The following is a 23567-nucleotide window of genomic DNA, read 5'->3' as shown; positions in this document are numbered from 1 at the left end:
AGAAAGAGGAAGCCCAGCCAGGCAGGACCCACCTGGAGAAGTCCTCGGCTGGGGCCGGTGCCAAGGGAAAGAGGATGTCTAAGGCGGTGGCTGCTAGCCCGCGCCTGGGGGAAAGTACGCGGGGGCAGGGCCACGGCCGCGGAGGGAGAGGAGGTCTGCGCCGGCCTCCTCTCCCTTCGGCTTAGCAGGGGAGCCCCCCCCCCCGCGTGCGCCCCTCGCCCCCAGCAACAGCGAATCATAAAGCCGGTGGCCCCAGGTCACAAAGGCCACGGCGGAGGGGGGGCCGCGGCCCAGAGGCCCCGGGCCAGCCTCAGGTGCGAGGGCTGGCGCCCACCGCCCGCGCACATGTGCGTCGTCTGCTTTGTGAAGGCCCTGGTGCACGTGTTCAAGATCTACCTGACCGCCAACTACACCTACAACTTCCGCAGCTGGCCGGTGGACTTCCGCTGGGATGACGTGCGCGCTGCCAGCGGGGGCGGCAGTGGCCACCGCGCGCTCACGTGCGCGGCGGCGGCGGCGGGCGTGTGGCTGCTGCGTGACGCGGCGCTGGGAGGGGACGCGCCGGGACGGCCGCCGCGTGGGGCGCGCAGCCAGGCGCAGTGCCTGCTGCAGCAGATCCGCGAGCTGCCGGGCCAGCTGGCCAGCTACGCGCTGGCGCACTCGCTGGGCCGCTGGCTCGTGTACCCCGGCTCCATGTCCCTGATGACGCGCGCGCTGCTGCCGCTGTTGCAGCAGGGCCAGGAGCGCCTGGTGGAGCGCTACCGTGGCCGGCGCGCGAAGCTGGTGGCCTGCGACGGGAACGAGATCGACACCATGTTCATGGACCGCCGCCAGGACCCGGGCAGCGAGGGCCGCGGCCTGCGCCTGGTCATCTGCTGCGAAGGCAACGCCGGCTTCTACGAGATGGGCTGCCTCTCGGCGCCCCTGGAGGCCGGCTACTCGGTGCTGGGCTGGAACCACCCCGGCTTCGGGGGCAGCACGGGCGCGCCCTTCCCGCAGCACGACGCCAACGCCATGGACGTGGTGGTCAAGTACGCGCTGCACCGCCTGCACTTCCCGGCCGCCCACGTGGTGGTCTATGGCTGGTCCATCGGGGGTTTCACGGCCACCTGGGCCACCATGACCTACCCGGAGCTGGGCGCGCTGGTGCTGGACGCCACCTTCGACGACCTGGTGCCGCTGGCGCTCAAGGTCATGCCGCACAGCTGGAAGGGGCTGGTGGTGCGCACGGTGCGCGAGCACTTCAACCTCAACGTGGCCGAGCAGCTGTGCTGCTACCCGGGGCCCGTGCTGCTGCTGCGGCGCACGCAGGACGACGTGGTCAGCACCGCGGGCCGCCTGCCGCCGCCGCCAGCGCCGGGCGACGTGCAGGGCAACCGTGGCAACGAGCTGCTGCTCCGGCTGCTGCAGCACCGCTACCCGGCCGTGATGGCGCGCGAGGGCCGCGCGGCCGTGACCCGCTGGCTGCGCGTGGGCAGCCTGGCCCAGGAGGCCGCCTTCTACGCGCGCTACCGCGTGGACGAGGACTGGTGCCTGGCGCTGCTGCGCGCCTACCGCGCCCGCTGCCACGAGGAACTCGCGGACGGCGAGACCTGGGGGCCGCACGGGCCCGCCTTCCCCTGGCTCGTGGGCCAGGGCCTGAGCCCGCGGCGGCGCCGGCAGCTGGCGCTCTTCCTGGCGCGCCAGCACCTCAAGAACGTGGAGGCGACTCACTGCAGCCCGCTGGAGCCCGAGGAGTTCCAGATGCCCTGGGGGCTGTAGCCCAGCCCCGCGAGACCCCGCAGCGGACAGAGAACGCGCATGCCCCAGGCCTAGGGGCCCATGGACCCCCGTCCCCGCCCCTCCCCTCTCCTCCCCCTGCGCGCGCTTTTGGAAGCCCAGCTAAGATGACCCTGATGAGGTTGATGGCAGAGCTGTGTGATTGCTGCTTCTCGCCCCACGGGAAGGTGAGGGCGTGGGCGTGGCAGGGTCCCAGGGGCGCGTTGGAGGGGGTGCTGCCCTGGGGGCTCCTTCCCTCCACACTCCGGGCTGCTGTGGAAGGGGGCCTGGGCGTCCTCGGCAGCTCCTGGAGCCAGGCTCCGGGACGCGAGCGGGCGGGGCTGCTGGCCAGGGCTGGCCAGGCCACGACACCGCGCCCCAGGGAGGTGGCGAGCCAGGTGGAGGCGTCGGTCGGGCCGGCAGGTGGCCCGGAGGCTCGGACGCTGCGCGCGGCTTCCCTTGCGGGGCGGACCGGACCCAGTCGGCCGGTTCCCGGCCCAGAGGCCCCCGGGAGCCGCTGCGCTCGCCGAGCGGCTCGGCCAGGGTCCCTTAGCTGCTGACCCGGGCGGAAGCCGTGGGCACGAGGCGAGCGCTGGGCCTGCGCGCAGGGGGCACCCCGCCAGGCGAGAGGCCGAGGCGCGGCCTCGTCATTTCCTGCACAACTCCCACGCGAGGCTGTCCCCGCGAGCGGACAAGGACTTACAGAGCGGGCAGGCCGCCGCCCGCGGTCGGAGGACGGGGTCGGGGGGTCCCACGAGCTCCGGCCTCACCCCGCCGAGGTGCGCGGGCCACGGCGCTCGCCGGCAGCGGCAATCGCCCCCGCGAGGGTCACGGCGCCGCGTGGGGCGGCCCTCCCACCTCCGCCGGCCCGCGTTACCTGCGCCTCAGACCTTTCTACCTGCCAGTCTCGCCGCCGCAGCCAACCCGGAGGGAGTCCCTCAGAGCCCCACCTCCCTTTCAGGCGGTGCCTGCAGCCTCGGCCTATCAGGGTGCGGAGGGAAAAAAAAAACCGCCGGCCTCTGGGCCAAGGGGCGCTCTCATTGGGTGCCGTTCGTGGAGGCGGGACGGAGGCGGGGCTTGTGCCCCGAGAGGAAACAGGCTGTCGCGCCCCTGATTGCGTAATACGCAGCGGCCGAGGTGGTTCCGCTGGCTGCTGGGTACGCGGCGAGAGACACCCCGGCTTGACCGCTCGGCCTGACTGCTCGGTTCGGGCTGCCTGCGAGCTCGGCCGCCGCCGACATGGACTCCGCCGGCCAAGGTAGCCGCGGGGCCCGGCCCCTCCGCCGCAGACGGGTCCGGGCCGCGCGGTGTCGCCTCTCGGCCTCCGTCCCCTTGGTCTTTTGCGCGCCCCTCTCCGGGTCCAGGGCCCCTGGCCTCGAGGCCTCGACTGTGCTCGGAGCCTCCGCGCGGGTCCCCGGGACTCCCCGCCTGGCCCTGGACGCGCCCGGCCGCGCGGGGCGGGGCGGCGGAGCGGCGCGCGGTGGGGCGCGGTGTCCCCGGCGTGGCAACGCCGCGTGGAGCCCAGCGCGCCCGGGGCCGTCTCTTGGGGAGCGGGCGGAGCGAGACGGGGCACACCCGGCGCGCGGGCCAGGTTCCAGGGCGGCCGGGCCCCGCGAGGGGGGCGCGGGGTCCTGCGTGGGCGCGGCCGCGCCCCAGGCCTTCCCTGCCGCTGCCGGCGCGCCCACGCACGGGAACCAGCGTCAGGATCCTGGGTGCTGGTGTTTGGATCCGGCGGGGGCTGCAGTGGCCTCGCTCGCCTCTGCCTGGGTGGGCAACGTCACAGTTGCGGCCGTAAGAATGACCTAGATGAGCGGGCGCTTGCCACGGCCGGACAGCGTCTGACCGCCCCTCGGGGACTTTTTTAGATTTTCTGGTGATGTTCTTTCTGTGAAGCGTTCAGGTTTTCCTTTTTTATTTTATTTTATTTTTTTAGGTTTACTTATTTATTTGAAAGGCAGAGTTAGCAGAGAGAGGTCCTCTGTCCACTGGTTCACTCCCCAAATGGCCGCAAAGGCCGGAACTGGACCGATACGAAGCCACTGCCGGGCGCCTCTACCGGGTCTCCCACGTGGGTGCGGGGGCCCAGGCACTTGGACCATTTCCCGCTGCTTTCCCAGGCCACAGCAGAGAGCTGGATTGGAAATGGAGCAGCCGGGACTGGAACTGGGGCCCATATGGGGTGCAGGTGGTGGCTTTACCTGGTAATCCACAGCGCTGGCCCCTACGACTTCATTTTACAAGTTTTTTTTTTTTTTTTAATTTGCACTGTGACAGAAAGATGTCCTCATCCATTAGGTCACTGCAGACACCCACAGCACTGGGGCTGGGCAGGCCTGTCCAGGTGGGTGCAGGGCCTCTCTGTCCGTTAGGGAGCTAGGCCTGACTGGGTGGGGGTCTCCTCCCACACAGGATGTGCTGGTGCCCAGGGGTGGGGCGGGGCCTCTTCCCTCCCTCAGGGAGCCCTGGCGCCTGGGCCTCACCTGTGGCTGCAGCCCCACGCCTGCTCCCTGGAGGGGGCTGTCCCTGGTGACCGCCGGAGTCCAGTTCCTGCTCTCCAGGCAGAAGCTGCCGAGAGCCTTTGCCTAGAGAGAGGCAGCAGAGGAGGCTCAGCCCAGCGGTGTGGACGCCCAGTGACCCATGCAGCCCGGTGAACGGCGAGGGTCCGCCCGGTGGCGGGAGCGAGACACCGCCAGCCGCTGGGGAGGAGTCGGACACGGGCGTCCAGCTTGCCTGTTGTGGGCTCTTTTTTTTTTTTTTTTTTTGACAGGCAGAGTGGACAGTGAGAGAGAGAGACAGAGGTCTTCCTTTTGCCGTTGGTTCACTCTCCAATGGCCGCCGCGGCCGGCGCGCTGTGGCCGGCGCACCGCGCTGATCCGATGGCAAGAGCCAGGAGCCAGGTGCTTCTCCTGGTCTCCCATGGGGTGCAGGGCCCAAGCACCTGGGCCATCCTCCACTGCACTCCCTGGCCACAGCAGAGAGCTGGCCTGGAAGAGGGGCAACCGGGACAGAATCCGGCGCCCCGACCGGGACTAGAACCCGGTGTGCCGGCACCGCTAGGCGGAGGATTAGCCTAGTGAGCCGCGGCACCGGCCTGTTGTGGGCTCTTTAAGACATGCGCAGTGGGAGCAGACCTCGCTGCCGTCCCCTTACACACACGTGCACACTCACGGTGCTGACCCCCGGAACGACTGGCCGGCGGCCAGGTGCCGGGGTTAGAGTGAACCGGAGGAGACCATTTTCCTGCCTCGGTGTCTGGGAGACTTAGTGCAGGCAAGGAGACCCTGTACTGCGCCCCAGAATGAGTGGGCGTTTGACCCTGCGTGGGTCTGAGGCCTGAGGCACTGTGCTGGGCCCCTGCCCCTCAGCCTGCGGCCGTGGCCAGGCTCACCCGTGCTTGCCACACATACACCCCACTCCTCAGCCTGTGGCTGTGGCCTGGCTGCTCCTGGGGGGTTTGTGTGTCACTGACGCTGGTGTAGGGCTGAGTGACTGCACAGGTTCCCTGTCTGTCATTTTTGTCCCTGGCAGATGAGCTGAGGGGACTGTGTTTGCCCCAGGTTAAGTCACTCTAAAAATGGGGGCTCCACCAGGTGGGTGCTTTGCAGCCAGGGTCTCTGAGCCCCGTGTTCCTACGGGAGGGCGGGGTCTCCACCTCAGAGCTCAGGGTTCCCGAGGGGGCGGCAGGGCTGGGCGTGGCTGCCTTGCACTGGGGTCTCTGCTGTGGCAGAGCCACCGAATGACGCTGGGTTGGGCCTCCGTGGCCAAAGCGTGGCTGCCTGCGCCGACCGCACAGACTCCGAGAGCAGGCCTGTGCTCTCCCTCCTACCCCTGCTTTCCCCTCCCCCCGCCCCTCTCCTCCCCCTTCTCCTCCTCATCCTCCTGCCCCTCCTCCCCCACCCAGGCCTCCCTGCGTCTCTCTGACCTGGCCCTGTCTCTGGCAGATATCAACCTGAATTCCCCCAGCAGAGTGCTCCCCTCCACCTCCCCTTCCCCCTCCTCCTCTTCCCTCTCCCCCTCTTCCCCCTCCCTCTCCTGCTACTCCCCCTCCTCCCCTCCCTCCTCCCCGGCCCAGGCCTCCCTGCGTCTCTGACCTGGCTCTGTCTCTGGCAGATATCAACCTGAATTCCCCCAGCAGAGTGCTCTCCTCTGCCTCCCCTTCCCCCTCCTCCTCTTCCTTCTCCCCCTCTTCCCCCTCCCTTTTCCTGCTACTCCCCCTCCTCCCCTCCCCTCCCTCCTCCCCCACCCAGGCCTCCCTGCGTCTCTCTGACCTGGCCCTGTCTCTGGCAGATATCAACCTGAATTCCCCCAGCAGAGTGCTCCCCTCCACCTCCCCTTCCCCCTCCTCCTCTTCCCTCTCCCCCTCTTCCCCCTCCCTCTCCTGCTACTCCCCCTCCTCCCCTCCCCTCCCTCCTCCCCCACCCAGGCCTCCCTGCGTCTCTGACCTGGCTCTGTCTCTGGCAGATATCAACCTGAATTCCCCCAGCAGAGTGCTGCTCTCCGACTTCGTCTCGGAGGCGCCCATCGGCCCAGGTGTGGGCACACAGACCCCGGCCATGCAGGCTCTGACCACAGCAGAGGAGGAGGAGCTCAGGGCCGAGCTCGTCAAGGTACTGTGGCCGCGGGTCCCTGGGGGACAGAGCAGCGCTCTGCTTTACAGGGGTGCCCCCCTGCTGCAGCTCCCACTGGACGGCCCAGCTCTGTGTGCTGACAGTGGAGGCAGGGCCCGGCCTTGTCTTCCCACCTCTGCCCCATGAGGGTGGCGTGCACACCGTGTGTGCCCTCTGAGGGTGGTGTGTGCCCCGTGAGTCTGGTGTGCACCTGTGAGTCTGGTGTACAGGCCTGTGTGTGCACAGGGAGGTGGCCCCTCAGGTTAGCAGTCTGCTGGGAGAGTCCCTGTGGAATCACACGTCAGTGTGAGGACCCTGTACATCTTACTTTTCTAAAGACGCTGCTTTTCCGAAACGTGCTTTGTGTGATTTGGTGATCCTGATGCCAGAAGGGCGAGATGGGTGGGGGCAGAGGCCTCCCAGCATTGTTTGTTTTTCACACCGACCACCGAGTTTCTTTTTACTCTGGGCCACAGAGTTTAATAGTGGCCTTTAAGAAAAAAAGATTTATTTTTTTGAGAGGAAGAGTTGCAGACAGAGAGAGGGACAGACACAGAGAGAGGTCCTCCATCTGGTGGTTCACTCCCCAGACGGCTGCAGTGGCCGGAGCTGGGCCGATCAGGAACCAGGAGCCAGAGCTTCTTCCGGGTCTCCCACGCAGGTGCAGGGGCACAAGCGCTTGGGCCGTCCTCCACTGCTTTCCCAGGCCACAGCAGGGAGCTGGATCAGCAGAGGAGCAGCCGGGTCTCGTACTGGTGCCCACATGGGATGCAGGTGCTGTAGGTGGAGGCTTAACCTGCGCCACAGCGCAGCCTCTAGTGGTGGCTTGATTCAGATGCCAGAACTTGCTGCATAGCTGGCTGCAGCCCCCAGCCAGAGAGAAGCCGAAGCACCGTGAGCCCCACCTTGCTGTCTGAGGTCCGGCGGGGACCAGGCTCCAGAGCGCAGTGGACGGCACCTGGCTTGTCTGTTCAGAGGAGGTCAGAGAGCTAGCAAGGCCCTGGAGACCTGGCTTTGCGTCTCTTTCCACCGTGTGTTGGTTTAGTAACTTTACCCATAGGGTCTTTGGGGTGATGGTTTCTGTTTTTGTCTTTTTGAGTGACAGAAGAGAGAGTGAGCGCCCGTCTGCTGGTTGACTCCTCAGAGGCCTGCAGCAGCCAGGACTGGGCCCGGCCACGGCCCGAGTGAGCGCTCAACCCAGACCCCTGTGGGTGGCAGGAGCCCAGTTACTTGAGCAGGAAGCTGGAGTCGGCAGCCAGGTATCAAACCCAGGTACTCCTGTGTGGGTGTGGGCCTCCTAACCTGAGGCTAAACGCTGGCCCCCACAGGAGAGCTGCGAGGAGAGGCTGACGCCCTGTTGCTGACTGGCTGCTGCCCAAGGCACGGGTGCACGTCCATGGGACGTGCTAGCTGCTGTGGGTGCTGGTTTGGTCTTGGGTGAGCCTGTGTTTCTGGAAGGGACTCCTCGGGGTGAGCTCTGGTCTGGATCTTGAGGTGCGGGTGGGTGACCTGCACTGGGACCTCAGACCCCAGGAGGCAGCAGCAATGGCTTGCAGGACTGGGTCCCTGCCACCCACACGGAGACCTGGGTTTGGTTCTGGGCTCCTGGCTTTGGACCAGCCCACCCCCAGCTGCTGTGGGCGTTGGGGGACATGGGCTCTCTCTCGCTCTCCCCGCCTCCATGCCTCTGAAATAAACAAGTTTTAAGAAAATAAGTAAGAATTACTTCATGTTAGGTTTATTTTCTAAAATGAAACCTGGTAGTAAGCTAATTTTTAGTGCCTTGATCCAAAAGTCACTCTTTTGGGAAAGGGGCCTCTTTTTCCACAGCTGAGATGAGAGAAGTCCAAGTGCCACAGCTTTACGGGATGGTGGTCTGAGAAGTCTCTTTTGTTTCAAGTTTAAGATCTGGGCAAGTTCAGGTCTTCATTATTTGGGATTTTTCTGCTACCCAGCCCAAACTACCTTAAGCACAAAAGAGAATTCAGGTTTTGCTTTGGCCGAGACTTGGAGCTGAGCCCAGCAGCACGGGTGTGGCCAGGCCGCATCTGTCCCCTGGGTTGCTCCTGCCGTGGGCTCCTGAGGGAGCAGTGAGGCGCACAGCTCGGGAGTTGGGGAGTTCTCCAGGTGTCGGGGTGCCGGTGCTGGATGAAAGCAGGCGTCAGCTGTGGATGCTGTCCTGAGATGAGCTGTGTAAGGACGCCGGTCACCTGCAGTCCACTGTGTGCCTTGCAGGTGGAAGAAGAGATCGTCACCCTGCGCCAGGTGCTGGCGGCCAAGGAGAGGCACTGCGGAGAGCTGAAGAGGAGGCTGGGCCTCTCCGCCCTGGAGGGGCTGAAGCAGAACCTGTCCCGGAGTTGGCACGATGTGCAAGTCTCTAATGCGTAGGTGCTGGCTGCAGCGAGTGTCCCCCGCCTGTCCCCTCCCAGAGGACGGAGAGACAGGGCTGGGTCACAGTTCCTTGCCACAGGGTGGGGTCCAGTGAGGCCGAGTCCTTGACCTGGGAACTGTGCCTCTGTTTATTCCTTAGAAGGCACGTGGGCACCCCAGCCGGCTGCCCAGGCAGAGGCTGACGAGCGCGGGGTTCAGGGCCCTCAGCAAGTGTGTGCTCTGTGGCCATCCCAGCTGTGTCTGCTGAAATGCACTGTGACCCCAACAGGATGGAGTTTGGGGCATGGCCTCGGGGCTCCCCTGAGCTGGGCAGTGTCTCCCGGAGGCCGGGTCTGTGCACAGATGGATTGTTCACGGTCCACCAACCCCATCAGCCTCAGCAGTGGACAGCTCTGTGTTTCTTCTCGGGTGGTGGTACTTGAGTCCCAGAGTCTGTCCGGAGGTGTGGTGGCCGTGCAGGCTGTGTCCTGTGGCTGACCCTGCAGCCCTGTTCCCAGAGCTGCTTCCAGCAGAGGCATTGCCCTGGGTCCTGCGGGGGTGCTGCAGGTGGCAGAGCTGGCAGGCCCTGTTCTCGGGCAGGCTGGGCTCTGGGGTGCTGGGGAGCTGGGCCCTGGGCCCTGGGGAGCTCAGGCCCTGCCAGCTGACCTGTCTCCCTGGAGTCTCACCTGCGGTTTGAAGCCTTGGTTGAAATTTTTCTTCTAAATAATTGACCACGGACTTTCTGTTTTCAGCTATGTGAAAACATCTGAGAAACTTGGGGAGTGGAATGACAGAGTGACGCAGTCTGACCTGTGAGTGCTGCGCCCCAGCCGCTCCCCCTTGCTCTGCCTCTGGCTCCCTGTGGCGCAGCACGGAGCTCGCCTGGTGTTTGCTGCCCCTCTCTTACTGTACACGCTGGAGGGGCAGGGCAGTGACAAGGGACACTGCCCAGGCCACAGATGGCGGTGCGTCCCTGACGGAGCCCCGAGGGCCGCGGGCAGAGTGGCCAGCACCTCCTGGCCTGGTCTTGGTAGCTGTGGTTTCTGCTCTTCCTCTGCAGACTTGGCCCCGGCTGGCAGGGTCTCAGCTGTGCTCGTACCTTGGGGGCATGTGCGTGGGGCACAGTGTGCGTCAGCCAGCTGTCATCTGGGCATGCTAGGAGCATTGTTGGACAGCGTCGGCGGGGCTTGAAGAAGTCCCGGTGGTCTGGGAGCCACTGTCCCTCACGTGGCATGTTGGCATAGCACGTGTGAGGGCACCGTCCTCAGTGTCAGCACAGCACAGTGAGGGCACCGTCCTCGGTGTCAGTGTCGGCACAGCACAGTGAGGGCACCGTCCTCGGTGTCGGCACAGCACGGTGAGGGCACCGTCCTCGGTGTCAGTGTTGGCACAGCACGGTGAGGGCTCCACCCTGCCTCGCGTGTTGGCATAGCACGGTGAGTTGGTGTGGCTCAGTGTCGGAGCAGTGGCCAGGCTGACTCCTGTGTTGCAGACACTTAAACCAGGTGGTGCACTCATGGTCAGTGTTCCAGTCAGGGTAGCTTGAACTGGGGTGGGTGTTTAAAGATAGCCTTGTGGATTTTTCCCATCCCCCGTGTGGCAGGAAGTGCTGCCTGGGTGCCACGGAGCGTGGGCAGGAGTGGCTACTGCTGAGCTTGTCTCGAAGGAGCTGGGGGGCGAGCTGGCTCCCTCTGCACCTGCACCTGCGCGTTCTGCCAGGTGAGGGCTCCGGGCACAACGGCCAGCCCTGGACGTGAAGGAGCCCCAGTGGGCTGTGTCTTCAGAGCTGCAGTGGACAGCAGCTCCGCAGGGAGCCAGCATTCCTCAGGTCGAGGCACGGCTGTCCCGTGGGCAGCGTGAGCACAGGCAGACCCAGGGTTGGGAGACTGCACCCATGCTGCTCGGCCTGTGTGCTATGAAGCCGCACCCTGCTGCCTTCATTGTGGGTGGAGCTGGTTGAGAGCCCAGGTGGGGGGTGTGGCTGAACGCCCAGGTGGGGTATGTGTGTGTGGCTGGGTGTGTGTGTGTGTGTGTGTGTGTGTGTGTGGCTGAGCGCCCAGGTGGGGTGTGTGTGTATGTATGTGTGTGTGTGTGTGTGGCTGAACGCCCAGGTGGGGTATGTGTGTGTGGCTGTGTGTGTGTGTGTGTGTGGCTGAGCGCCCAGGTGGGGTATGTGTGTGTGGCTGGGTGTGTGTGTGTGTGTGTGGCTGAGCGCCCAGGTGGTGTGTGTGTGTGTATGTGTTTGTGTGTGTGTGGCTGAGCGCCCAGGTGGGGTGTGTGTGTGTGGCTGAGCGCCCAGGTGGGGTGTGTGTGTATGTATGTGTGTATGTGTGGCTGAGCGCCCAGGTGGGGTGTGTGTGTGTGTGTGTGTGTGGCTGAGAGCCCAGGTAGGGGTAGCCCCACAGGTCCCTGCCGTTACTTCATAGTTCACCTGGAGTCCTTTGGACACAAGTGGCGAAAGGCACAGCTAAGTAGTGAGAGCCAAGGAAGGAGCAGGGGTCTCCTGGGGAAGCCCCCGCTCCCAGCTCTGCAGCCCAGCAGCAGGTAGCCGGGCTGGGGCCGTGCGAGCCGGGATCTGGTCGCTTGCCCAGCCCACGTCGGGGGAGGCAGCCCTGGAAGGGGACTCAGGAGGAGGAATGTCTTCCAGATGCCACGCGCTCCTGGGGGCGGAGCTGCTGTCTGTCCATGAGGTCTGAGCAGTTCCCAAAGGTGCTGGCCAGGGTACGGCCCTGTCACCTCCCTGTCTGTGCCGTGACCCTCAGAATGGGCCTGCAGCACAGTGAGCCCTGGAGGGGTGACCTCACTGCTGGGTGAGACAGGGCCTGTGAGCGCCCTGCTGGACTTGGCTGTACGTGGGTGCCCACTGTGTCTGGGGCAGGTCCCTATTTCTGAGGTCTCATGACCCTGTGCCCACCCTGAGTCCCGGGGGCCCTGTGGGTGCTCCCGGCCCCAGCTCACCCTGCTTTGGCCCTCCGCGACACACCTTCACTCCCGCAGCCCCCAGAGTGGGTGTGGTGCCTCCTGCTCTGCTTCCAGGGCAGTGGAGGTGGGCGGTGTCCTCAGGCTGTGTTCCTGGGTGCCGAGTGCTCTTGGCATCCTGTGTGGGCGGCTGCGAAACCTGTCCCTTTCCTGTGTCGCCTGCCGCCATCTTGTTAGCCCGTGGAGGGCACAGGGCCTTGTGGGGCCGTGGCAGAGGCCCATTGCTGGCTCTGCTGGGGTGGGGGGGCCTGTCTCAAACTGTGACTGCCTCAGGGCTCAGCTTGGTGATGCTGAGGTGGGCGAGGAGGCCCCCAGCCTTCGCTGTGGCCCAGGGGCTGAGCACGCGTGCTGTGCTGTGGGCTTTGCCCTGATGCATGCTGTCATGGGTTTTGTTTGTGGTGGCAGCTGGACCAGGGTTGGCCGCCTCGGGTGCTGACTCTCGCTGGGTCCAGGAGTGTTCCGCATCCCTGGGCCTGTGTGCCGATGCTCAGGTCATGGAGCTGTGACTCGGAGCAGATGGACCCGCGCCAGCCCCTGCGGTGTGGAGGGCTGAGGGGCTCCCATGCTGGGGCAGGGCACAGGCTGCACTGCCCCTGGGGGCTGTGCTGCGTTCCCCCGTCTTGAACGACTTGGACATGTGTCAGCATGGTCTAGGAACAGCACGTTCCTGGGCTGCTTCCCGGGTGTGCAGCCCGGTCCTATGGTGTCTCCCAGGTAGTCAGGGCCTGTGAGAAGGCAGGAAAATGGGCGGAGCAAGTTCAGGTGTCCCTGCAGGCGGCCTGGGGCCTCCTTCGTAGCTGCCCAGGGAGCCAGGCCTGCCTCCGCCCCCTGCCCCGCCCCTGCCCCTTCCCCAGGCCCTGCCCCCACCCCTTCCCCCAGGGCCTGCCCCCCCTCTTCCCCCAGGGCCTCCCTCATAGCTGCCCAGGGAGCCGGGCCTGCTTCTGCCCCCTGCCCTGCCCCCGCCCAGGGCCTGCAGGTACCTGGGGTTTGGCCTCTGGGCTGTGGTGCCCCGGGGCTGGCTTGGCTGACTGGCTGTGTCTTCCTCCCAGCTACAAGAAGACTCAGGAAACTCTCTCACAGGCAGGACAGAAGACGTCAGCTGCCCTGTCCACCATGGGCTCTGCCATCAGCAGGAAGCTTGGGGACATGAGGTGAGACCCCCACCATACACAGTGCCCCAGGCCTGGTCAGGGCCGGGGTGCTGTAGGAGCGTGGCGTCAGCCTCCAGCCCAGGGTTCAGGCGCACGGCCCTGTCTGCATAGACTCTTGTTTGGGGGTGGGGGTTCATCTGTCACCTCTGTCTTCTTAAGTGGACGGTCACACGTGCCTGTCTCTCGTGCTTGGGGTCGCTGAGACGGTGCTGCTCCTGGAAGCTGCACTGAGGGTGCCCACTTCACCTGTGGGTCTGGGCAGGCCCCTGCTGTCCCCTCTGCATCTTGCCTGGCCCGGGCTCCAGGGAGTGCAGCCACAGGCCAGGAGGTTGTGAACCTCTTGGCCCCACAGCCCTCACGTTGCACAGCGCACGCGGTGCCTGCGTCCCACAGCTGAGCTGTGGCCCAGGGTGGGAGCCCCGAGCTGCAGCCGAGCGGGCGGTGGCAGGGGTTGGCTGTGGCTCCCCGGGAGGCTCCTTGGGACACTGCCGCCCGAGTGCACGGTGCTGAGCCTGGTGGTGGTGGCTGCTCCCAGGAGCTTAGGTGCACCTGTTCTTCCTGGAGATGCCGGCCCACCACAGCATTGAGTGTTTGCTGCGCCTAAAGGTACCCACATCCTCCGCGGGGGTGTCTGCTCACTTTGGGGTCACGTGTTCTTTTTTGTTTGTTTGCTTTAAGATTTATTTGCTTATTTGAGAGGCAGAGTTACAGACAGAGAGAGGGAGAGACCCTCCCCAAAATGGCTGCAACAGGTGGAGCTGGGCTGATCCAGAGCCAGGAGCTTCTTCTGGGTCTCCTTTGTGGGTGCAAGGGCCCAAGGACTTGGGCCATCTTCTGCTTTCTCAGGCCATAAGCAGGGAGCTGGATTGGAAGTGGAGCAGCCGGGACTCGAACCGGCGCTGGTGTGGGGTGCCTGTGCTGCAGGCACTGGCGTCCACTTGGTCTTTTTCAGTACTCAGTCCCATCTAAGGTGGTTCAGGGTCCTAGATGGAGACCTGACGGGAGTGGAGGCCTTGGGATGCTGGGAATGGCCCAGGGCCAGTGGTCCTGTCCCCCTCAGGGCAGCTCCTCTCCAGAGCTCCTCTCTCCTTGACGAGGAATGAAGTGGCCGCTGTCTCCCGACACCGTGGACTGGCCACCAACCTCGTGATGCAGCCTCAGGGGTGCGGGACGGCTGCGCCTGTGCTGGCTGTGCCTGTGCCGCCGGTGTGATGTCTGACTCTCCCCGCAGGGGTGTGGCCGCCAGGATGGTACCGCAGCAGCCAGGCCTCTCCCATCGGCTGGCTGTGTCCGGGGTGCCTGACGGTGGCCTGTGTGTAGCCGTCCTGGGTGTGGGTTGCCAGGGAGGCCCCTCCCCTGACGTCCTCATCACTGCTTCCTGCACCTGGGACTAAGGTCGAGGGGGCTTCACATCCAGACTCCAGGGCGGACGACCCCCAGGGGGTCCCCCAACCCTGGGGTCCGGGTCCGTGGTGGGCTTGTCCGTGGCAGCCTGGCCTAAGGCCTTGGTGTGCTCTGGGGCAGAGGGGACCGTATTTGGCTCAGGTTGCCCTCTGGCCTGGTGACCTTGGACAAGGGACCGGCCCTCTGAGGAGCTCGGTTGTCCTCTCCCCCGAGGAAAGCACCTGTTGGGTGGAGAGTGTGTCCGGTCCTGAGGCCCCCTGCCCAGGTTGGGAACGGCTGCCTGTTTTGGTTTCGTGTGTGAGAGGCAGTGGCCCAGCTGCGTGGTGGAGGATCGACTGCTGTGTCTCACCTGTGCCAGCAGCTGTCTGTGTGGTGCTGGCACAGAGGAGCAGGCTTGGTGTGGCTGAGCCCGGCCAGCGTGCGGCGGCCTCTTCACGCCTGCACCGGGTCTGTTCTACACTCAGGCCCTCTCCCTTCTAACCTGCAGACGGGTCTGCCCATGGCCACGCCCAGGAGGCTGCACCAGGGGCTGTGCAGGTGCTGCCTGTGGAGTGGGGGCCTAGGGAGATGGGGGACAGGGCCACACCCCTGCGTGGCCTTTGGGAGCCGGGGCTCCTGGGGGACGGTGGTGGGTGGGCCCCGGCCGCCCACCCCTAACGCTGCTCTCTGCTTTCTCCTGCTGCTGCTCTGTCTCAGGGCTCATCCGTTCTCACACTCCTTTAGGTAAGACGCACCTGGGCGCACCTGGAGACGCTCCGGGTCAGGCAGGGCGGACTCTGGGAGACCCACGGGGCGGGGCGGGAGAGTGGACGCCCCTCAAGAACAGCGGAGATGGGGCGTCCCTGGCCTCAGTGTGCCTGTGTCCCCACTGAGAGTGTCGCCCCTGGGCCGGTGAGTGGCCGCCCCAGCCTCTCTCTGCAGGTGTTCTGAGCGTCACACCTGACAGCCGGGGAAGCGTCCGGTCTGTGCCTCCGCTGTCCCTGTCCCACACTGTCCTCCAGCAGGGCCGTGTTCTCCGTGGAGCTGGCAACAAGGCACCTGGGTCTCTTCTTTCTGGGGCACTTTGGGGGGCCAGACGCTCATCCAGCTGTGGTGGCCCCTTCTGGTGGTCAGGGTTACCTGTGCGCCGGGCTGCCGCGCGCCTGCAAGTGTTGTCCTTGTCGCTAACTCCTGCTTCTCTGCTTCTCATGCCTGCCGGCAGCAGCCACTCCATCCGCCACTCGATAAGCATGCCGGCCATGAGGTAACGGTGCCTGTGCCCCACCACTCAGCAGGGGCGTCTGGGCGGGGGCAGGGGGCTCACAGCCCGCACTTCCTCTCTCAAGTCAGGGGTCTGTTCCGCTGGCAGCTAAGGGTTGGGAAGGACCTTCCAGGCTGCTGGAGGCTGGGACAGGGAGGAGTCTATGCACTTGCCGAGGCCTGCACTGGAGACCAAGTCCTGGTCTGTGTGAGGAGGGGCTGGAGGCCTCCACACTGCTGACCCCAGCTGTGCAGGACCCTGCTGTGTGTGGGAGGGACCTCAGGCAGCAAGGCCGGCTGCCCGGCACCTCTGCTGCTCCCGGCTCTGCCGTCCTGGAGTTGTCCTGGGTGTCATCCCAGGTCCCTCCCCTCTGTGGGAAGGCTTTTCCATGGCCCAGAACAAGGGGCCAGAGGTGCGAGCCGGGGCTGTGTGACCTCTGGCTTGGCCCTGTGGCGCGGCTGAGTCGGTTGTGACCTGAGGAGCCCTTGGCGTGGCCTTGGCTGGGCTCTCTGGGGGTGTCGTTGCAGGGAGATTTTGGGGTGCCCGAGGGTCCTGCTGGAGGCTGCCCCCCGAGGCTCTTATGACCTGAGCGGGGTGTGCGTCTCCCCTCATCCGGCCTCTGCTCTCTCTCAGGAACTCTGCAGCCTTCAAGTCCTTCGAAGACCGCGTCGGGACCATCAAGGTAATTGTGCAGCTGTCCAGTGCCTCCGGGCGACCAGTCATACTGTCACCCCGACACGTCACTTAGATGTGTCCAGCATCCTTAGGGCGACCTGTCACATGACAGGTCACTTAGTTGCAGACTCACTTGAGATTGTGACCCAGAGAAGCCTTTGTGCAGAGACCCCACCCCCTCCTGTGGCCACGCCCATCTTTCTGCCCCAGCACCAGCAACTCTTTTATTTTTATTTTATTTTATTTTATTTTATTTTTTCTTTTGACAGGCAGAGTTAGATAGTGAGAGAGATAGAGACAGAGAGAAAGGTCTTCCTTCTGCTGGTTCACCCCCAAAATGCCAGGAGCCAGGTGCTTCCTCCTGGTCTCCCATGCAGGTGCAGGGCCCAAGCACTTGGGCCATCCTCCAGTGCCCTCCAGGGCCACAGCAGAGAGCTGGCCTGGAAGAGGAGCAACCAGGACTAGAACCCGGCGCCCATATGGGATGCCGGTGCTGCAGGGGGAGGGTTAACCGAGTGAGCCCCGGCGCCGGCCCCGGCACCAGCAACTCTTAACGCGAGCTCTCCTTCGAGGATCCTGTCACTTCAGCAGTGTCCCTTCGGTGGGTCCTAGACTGCAGCCCTGTGGGGCTGAGCTCGTGGCCTGGCTCCCCAGACGGCTGTGCCGGCATCAGCCACGTGAGTCTGCCCGGGCCGTGGCCCGCTGGGCCCGGGCCATGTCCCAGGCTCTGTTTCTTGCTCTCGTCCCTCCTGCAGTCGAAGGTCGCGGGTGGCGGAGAGAACGGCGGCGACCACCTTGCCGCCTCGGCCGCGGGCGGCACCCAGCCCCTGCCAGAGCATGCGCCTTTCTAGCCTCCCGCGCGCCCTCCCCGCCAGCCAGCGAAGCACGGAGCCGCGCCGGCCGCCTGCAGCGGGTGTGAGCAGAAATCTCACACGAAAGGTCACAGGTCACCGCGCTGCCCTTCCTGGGGGCAGGAAGTGGACAGGGTGGCTCCCTGGGGACGTCCGGAGCAGCCCCGCCCGTGCCTGCCCTGCGACCCGGAAAGGAAACAGCAGTGCTCGCTGTCACACGGGTGACCTGGCTTCAACAAAGCAAATTCATTATTTTTTTAATGCAGTGGACTTTTCAAAAATTAAATTCAGGCAAGCAGCTTGGCCTCACCTTGCAGAACAGCGTTTCTTTGTGCTGAAATGCATTCCCTACGTCGCCTTAGGCTTTATTTATAATCTTCACTTGGAGGGCTCCTTGTGGGTTCTGAGCACTGTCTAGAACTGCAGGCGCAGCGGGGGCCTCCCTGGGTGGGCAGTGCCGAGCGGGAAAGGCCGTGCCCCCAGGGGAGTGGCGGGGTGCAGTGCCCGGCTCCGGCTTCCTGCCAAGGCACACCCCGAGAGTGAGCGGTGATGGCGGAGTACCTCGGCTCCTGCCGTCCATGTGGGAGACCTGGGCTGAGTTCCCTGCTTCCACCCTCAGCCCAGGCTCAGCCCCAGCTGTGTGGGTCTGGGGAGTGAACCAGTGAGTGGGGCTCTTGTCTGTGCCTTTGCAAGGGCCTGGCTGGTGGGGTGGCCAGCACTGCCCACAGCTCCAGTCTCCTGTGTATCACGGAGGAGCCAGCCCCGCGGGTCAGCTGGGAGTGGACACTGGTGGGAGCAGCCCCGCGGGTCAGCTGGGAGTGGGCTCTGGTGGGAGCAGCCCCTCGGGTCAGCTAGGGGTGGGCTGGCGGGAGCAGCCCCTCCGGTCAGCTGGGAGTGGGCTCTGTGGTGGGAGCAGCCCCTCCGGTCAGCTGGGAGTGGGCTCTGTGGTGGGAGCAGCCCCGCAGGTCAGCTGGGGGTGGACGCTGGTGGGAGCAGCCCCGCGGGTCAGCTGGGGGTGGATTCTGGCGGGAGCAGCCCCGCGGGTCAGCTGGGAGTGGGCTCTGTGGTGGGAGCAGCCCCGTGGGTCAGCTGGGGGTGGACGCTGGTGGGAGCAGCCCCGCGGGTCAGCTGGGGGTGGACGCTGGTGGGAGCAGCCCCGCGGGTCAGCTGGGGGTGGGCTGGCAGGAGCAGCTGGGCTGTGGCCGCCTTCCCTGAGGAGCTGTGCTCCTGCTTTTAAGCTGCCACAGCCTGGCAGCCTCCCCAGAGCCACGTGGGGGCGTGGTGAGGGGGCGTGGCCAGAGGGCTCTGCCTTGGGGTCTGCACTGCCCACAGCACACATGGGTGTGGTGGCTGGGCATGAGTGCCACTTGGTGTCCTTTCTGCAGAGCCAGAAGCTGTCCGGGCTGTGGGGAGGTGGCGAGGGCCTGACGTGCAGCTCGTGAGCTGGATGATGGGCAGCTGTCAATAAAGCATTCCCTTGGGGAGGAACCCCCAGCCACTTGTTTGGTGTCTTTCAGGATGGGGACAAAAACGGAAGAACAGGGCCTGCAGCCTCGGGGGTGGGGGCAGGAGCACAACAGGTGGTGGTTGGCAGGGAGGCACTGGGAGGCGTGGGGGGCTGTGTCGCCCCATGTTTGAGGGCCCTTCAGAGACAGCACCTCACGTTCCATGTGGGTTCACTTCATGGGCTGCACAGCAAGGTGGGTGTGCAGCGCTCGGCCAGATGGGAGGAGGGGATGTGGCCAGGTCCGGGCGGCACTTCAGCCCCAGCAGCTCCTGAGGGAGGCCTGCAGCGCCGCCCCCTGTGTGTTGGGTGCTGGGAGCCGCTTTATCTGCAGGAAGGGATACTAGGTTCAGAAACACCTGTTTCTCCCTCCACAGTGACTTAAGCGATTTCCATTTTCACTCGTTTTGAGACTGATATCAGCATCTACTGCTTTACCCCAGACACCAGCAGCAGCCACACTGAGCCGGGCCAGGCTTCAGCCAGGTTCCCAGGACTTGACCATCAGTGCTGGGATTGGAAGCAGAGCCAGGGCTCTGATGAGGCGGGAGGGTGCCCCAGATGGCATTCCAGTCACTGCACCACACACCCCACTCCTGTGACAAATACGATCTTCCATCCACTGGGCCACTCCACAAATGGCTGGGCCAGGCAGAAGCCAGGAGCTTCCTCCTGGTCTCCCACATGGGCACAGGGGCCCAAGCTCTTGGGCCATCTTGTTTTACCAGGGAACTGGATCGGAGGTGGAACAGTGGAGACACCATCGGCACCCCTCTACGATGCTGGCTTTGCAAGAAGCTCTGGTTCTGGCCCAGTGCCTACGAACATTGTTTTAGGTTTTACTGGGCCTATGCTGTGGTGTAGTGGGTAAAGCCTGCAGTGCTGGCATCCCATATGGGCATCAGCTCAAGTCCCAGCTGCTCCATTTCCAGTCCAGCTCCCTGCTATGGCCTGGGAAAGCAGTAGAAGATGGCTCAAGTCCTTGGGCCCCTGAACCCACATGGGAGACCTGGAAGAAGCTCCTGGCTTTGGTGCAGCTCTGGCCATTGCAGCCAATTGGGGAGTGAACCTCTCTACCTCTCCTCTGTGTAACTTTCAAATAAATAAATTAAAAAAAAAAAGTTGTTTATTTGAAAGAGTGAGAGAGAGGAAGAGACACAAGAGAGAGAACTTCCATCTGGTTTTTCATTCGCTAAATGCCCACAACAGCCAGGGCTGGGCCAGACGGAGCTGGGAGTCTGAAACTCCAGCTGCGTCTCCCACGTGGGTGGCAGGGACCCGAGGACTTGGGGCGCCACCTGCCTCCCAGCACATCAGCAGGGAGCTGGGTCAGAGTGGAGCAGCTGGGGCTTGTGTTGGGGTGTTCACGGCAGCTCAGCTGCGCGTGCCACAAGGCCCACCCCCACCCCACGGTGATGTAAGCAAGTCTCATTCTCTTCACTTCTTAATGTTTCTTGTATTTTTCATCCACTTGAAGGGCAGGGTTATGGAGAAAGGGAGAGATTTTCCATCTGCTAGTTCAACCCCCAAATACCCACAACTGGGGCTTGGCTGGGCTGAAGTCCAGGCCCCTGCCGTGGGTGGCAGGGTCGCACCCACTGAAGCCATCAGGGCGTGCGTTTGCGGGAAGCTGGGCTCTGACAGCACCAGCCCCATGTCTGGTGCCAGAGTATGCAGGGCTGTGACAGGTGGAGCCTGCACTCGGCTGTTGCAGAGCAGGGGCGGTGCTGGCCATGTCCCGCTTCTGAGGGCACTTAGCAAACAGACACGGACGTGCGGCTCCAGCTGGAGGCACTGCCAGCACTTGCCAGCGTGCTCTCCTCTGATTTCCCTGAAAAACATCTGTAGGGGTCGGCACTGTGGCACAGTGGGTAAACCCTCTGCCTGCAGTACCAGCATCCCATGTGAGCGAGGATTCGAGTCCCGGCTGCTCTTCTGATCCAGCTCTCTGCTGTGGCCTGGGAAAGCAGTAGAGGATGGCCCAAGTCCTTGGGCTCCTGGCACTTGCATGGGAGACCTGGAAGAAGCTCCTGGCTCCTGGCTTTGGACCGGTGCAGCTCTGGCCCTTGCAGCCATCTGGGGAGTGAACCAGTGGATGGGAGATCTCTCTCTGCAACTTTGACTTTCAAAAATCTTTTTTTTTTTTAGATTTATTTATTTATTTGACAGAGTTACAGAGAGAGAGAAAGGTATTCCTTTCCGTTGGTTCAGCCCCCAAAAGGCCGCTACGGCTGGCGCTGCGCCGATCTGAAGCCAGGAGCCAGGTGCCCCTTCCTGGTCTCCCATGCGGATGCAGGGCCCAAGCACCTGGGCCATCCTCCACTGCCTTCCCGGGCCACAGCAGAGAGCTGGACTGGAAGAGGAGCAACCCAGACTAGAACCCGGTGCCCAAATGGGATGCTGGCGCTGCAGGCGGAGGGTTAACCAAGTGAGCCACGGCGCTGGGCCCATAAATAAATCTTAATAAAATAATCTGTGCAGCATCAGTATCTGTAGACAGACACACGTTGCCCCTGCAGGCTGCGCGCGAGCTGCTCTGCCCTCCTCCCTTGTGAGCCGCCGTCAGCACATCTCGGTGCTGGGGGACAGCGGGTCCACTGCTTCCCTCGAGGGCCTGGCTCACGCCTGCAGCTCTGGCACAGGCTGACCACAGCCATCTGAAGTGGCGCCAGGTCCACCCTTCTCACGCCCCGGTTCTCACCCTGGTCCCTCTCGGCCGCCGGAGCCCGGCTCGCGTGGCGACAGAGCGAGCAGTGCGGACGGGCACGGGAGCCTTGGGTGTCACCTGGCCCATGGTCTCTCTCGTTTAAATTGCGTATTTCCGTGTTATTTGAAAGGCAGAGAGAGACAGAGCTCTCCCATCCACTCGTGCACGCCCCCACCGCGCATCTCCCGCCGCCCCAGGGTGCGCGGTGGCACAAACACGGGCAGGAGCCGAACCCAGGCGCTCGCGTGCGTGATGCGGCCCGCACCTCACTCCCGCCCGGTCCGGCTCAGGAAGCTGACCACAGCGGGCGGCTGGCAGGTGAGCGCTAGGCAGGGGCTGAGGGCAGCGCCCGCGTTCAGGGCGCACTCGCCGCGCTGCGGATCGCTCCGGGGCGGGGCGCTGCGGGTCCGTCCCTGCCTTCTACGCCGTCGTCTGCGGTGACTGGGAGGCGTCCAGCCCCGGCTGGGGCGGAGACGGCGTCTCCCCGGCCACTTCTTTGAGGACATTTTCTCTGACGCAAGGCGCTGGGCAGAGCGGCAGAAAGACGCGGAGCTCGCCGGGTCCCGGGGGTCGCGCCCGGCCCCGCCCCCGAGGCCCCGCCCCCACTGTCAGGCGAGGCCCCGCCCCCCGTCGGGCGGGGCCTGAGGCGGCGCAGGCGCAGTCGGCCCCACCAGTCTCCGACCCGCCGGAGCCCACGTCCTTCCGGGGGCGCGCGCGCCGGTGCGGGTGCGTGCGTGAGCGTGCGCGTCCCCGCCGCCTCTGCCGGTGCTGCTCCCGCGCCCTCTGCTGCCGCCGTCGCCCGAGTCCCCCGCTGAGGAGCGCGTCGGCCGGCGGCCCAGCAGCGCCGCGGAGCGGGAGCCGAGCCGCGAGCCGGCGGGCGGCGGGCGGGCACAGGTGAGTGCGGGGCGGGGGCGAGGGCGAGCGGCCGGCGACGCGGGCGGCGGGGCCGGCGCGCCGCGGCCGGGGCGGCGGCGGCCTGAGGGCCGGGGGCTGGCCGCGGCGCCGCGGGCTCGGGGCGCGGCCGGGGCGGCTCCGGGCCGGGGTCGGGCGCGCCCCGGGGGCCTCACCTGCTCCGCCGCGGTGCCGGCGGCGGCTCCCCCATTGGCCGCGGCGCCGCGCGTGGGGGCGGCGCTCGCGCGTGGGGGCGGGGCCGGGGCGGGGCCGCGCGCGCGCCCCCCGCCCCCCGGGCCGCCCCGCGCTGCAGCCATGACGGCTCGCGGACCCAACTGGCCGGGGCCGCGCAGCCTCCGTGTTGCGACCCGGGACGCGTTCGCGGTGCGACAGAGCGATGCGGCGTCCCTGCGGGGCGGGACAGCCGAGGTCTGCGGCGTCCACGCGGCGCCCGGCGCGGGCCAAAGTTCCCGCGTTGCCTCTGTGCCCAGGGCTCCTCCTGAACGCCGACGTCCTCAGCTGTCCTGGCTTCGCTGTTTGTGGCGCTGGACACTGCCGCCCCTTGCAGAGTCCCCAGGGCGCTGGACACTGCCCCCCACGGAGTCCCCGGGGCGCTGGGTACTGCCCGTCCTTGCAGAGTCCCAGGGCACTGGACACTGTCCCCTCACAGAGTCCCGGGGTGCTGGACACAGCCCCCCACAGAGTCCCCGGGCACTGGACACTGTTCCCTCACAGAATCCTGGGGTGCTGGACACTGCCGCCCCTTTCAGGGTCCCTGGGGCGCTGGACACTGCCCCCCAGAGCCCCCGGGGTGCTGGACACTCACCCTCCTGCATAGTCCTCGGGTGCTGGACACTGCCCCCCTGGAGTCCCTGGGGCACAGGGTACTGCCCCTCCCAGACTCCTCGGGCACTGGACACTGCCCCACACAGAGTCCCCGGGCACTGGACACTGCCCCACACAGAGTCCCCGGGCACTGGACACTGCCCCACACAGAGTCCCCGGGCGCTGGACACTGCCCCACACAGAGTCCCCGGGCACTGGACACTGCCTCCCACAGAGTCCCCGGGCACTGGACACTGCCCCACACAGAGTCCCCGGGCACTGGACACTGCCCTCCTGAAGTCCCCGGGCGCTGGACACTGCCCCACACAGAGTCCCCGGGCGCTGGACACTGCCCCACACAGAGTCCCCGGGCGCTGGACACTGCCCCACACAGAGTCCCCGGGCGCTGGACACTGCCCCACACAGAGTCCCCGGGCGCTGGACACTGCCCCACACAGAGTCCCCGGGTGCTGGACACTGCCCCACACAGAGTCCCCGGGCGCTGGACACTGCCCCACACAGAGTCCCCGGACTCTGGACACTGCCCCACACAGAGTCCCCGGGCGCTGGACACTGCCCCACACAGAGTCCCCGGACTCTGGACA

General features: G+C 65.3%; 2 protein-coding genes across 9 annotated transcripts in view; both read left to right on the top strand.

Moving 5' to 3' along the window:
- Nucleotides 1-208: 208 nt before the first annotated feature.
- ABHD16B (abhydrolase domain containing 16B) lies at nucleotides 209-17351 on the top strand. Of its 7 annotated transcripts, none has more exons than XM_089306886.1 (9): nucleotides 2877-3016; nucleotides 6220-6365; nucleotides 8601-8749; nucleotides 9488-9547; nucleotides 12764-12865; nucleotides 14966-14992; nucleotides 15474-15512; nucleotides 16143-16191; nucleotides 16940-17351. In XM_089306886.1, exons 1-9 carry the CDS (start codon nucleotides 2998-3000, stop codon nucleotides 17033-17035), a joined length of 687 nt encoding a protein of 228 aa, XP_089163012.1. In that variant the 5' UTR covers nucleotides 2877-2997; the 3' UTR covers nucleotides 17036-17351. The 7 variants fall into 7 exon arrangements, 6 of the variants coding, with proteins under 6 accessions (XP_089163010.1, XP_069907698.2, XP_089163012.1 ...); XM_051829092.3 differs by having other exon boundaries at nucleotides 15471-15512; XM_051829094.3 differs by lacking the exon at nucleotides 14966-14992 and having other exon boundaries at nucleotides 15471-15512.
- Nucleotides 17352-21921: 4570 nt separating this feature from the next.
- The window catches only part of DNAJC5 (DnaJ heat shock protein family (Hsp40) member C5), a 29599-nt gene continuing 27953 nt past the window's right edge, over nucleotides 21922-23567 (top strand). Inside the window, exon 1 of one of the 2 annotated variants that reach the window (XR_016215680.1) lies at nucleotides 21922-22140. The gene's annotated coding sequence lies outside the window, so the exon portion shown is untranslated. The remainder of the gene's footprint in view (nucleotides 22141-23567) is intronic. The other variant, XM_089306895.1, reaches the window with a different exon arrangement.

Source organism: Oryctolagus cuniculus, chromosome 11 (assembly GCF_051225735.1).
Source record: "Oryctolagus cuniculus isolate XC-2025 breed Fujian yellow rabbit chromosome 11, ASM5122573v1, whole genome shotgun sequence".
NCBI classification, from domain to species: Eukaryota; Metazoa; Chordata; class Mammalia; order Lagomorpha; family Leporidae; genus Oryctolagus; species Oryctolagus cuniculus.
Note: the sequence above shows the minus strand (reverse complement) of the source record. Positions and strands in the feature narration are given on the sequence as shown.

Bases quoted from the DNA above. Each gene is read 5' to 3' on its own strand.
- ABHD16B (XM_089306884.1), top strand. From the start codon at position 346: ATGTGCGTCGTCTGCTTTGTGAAGGCCCTGGTGCACGTGTTCAAGATC.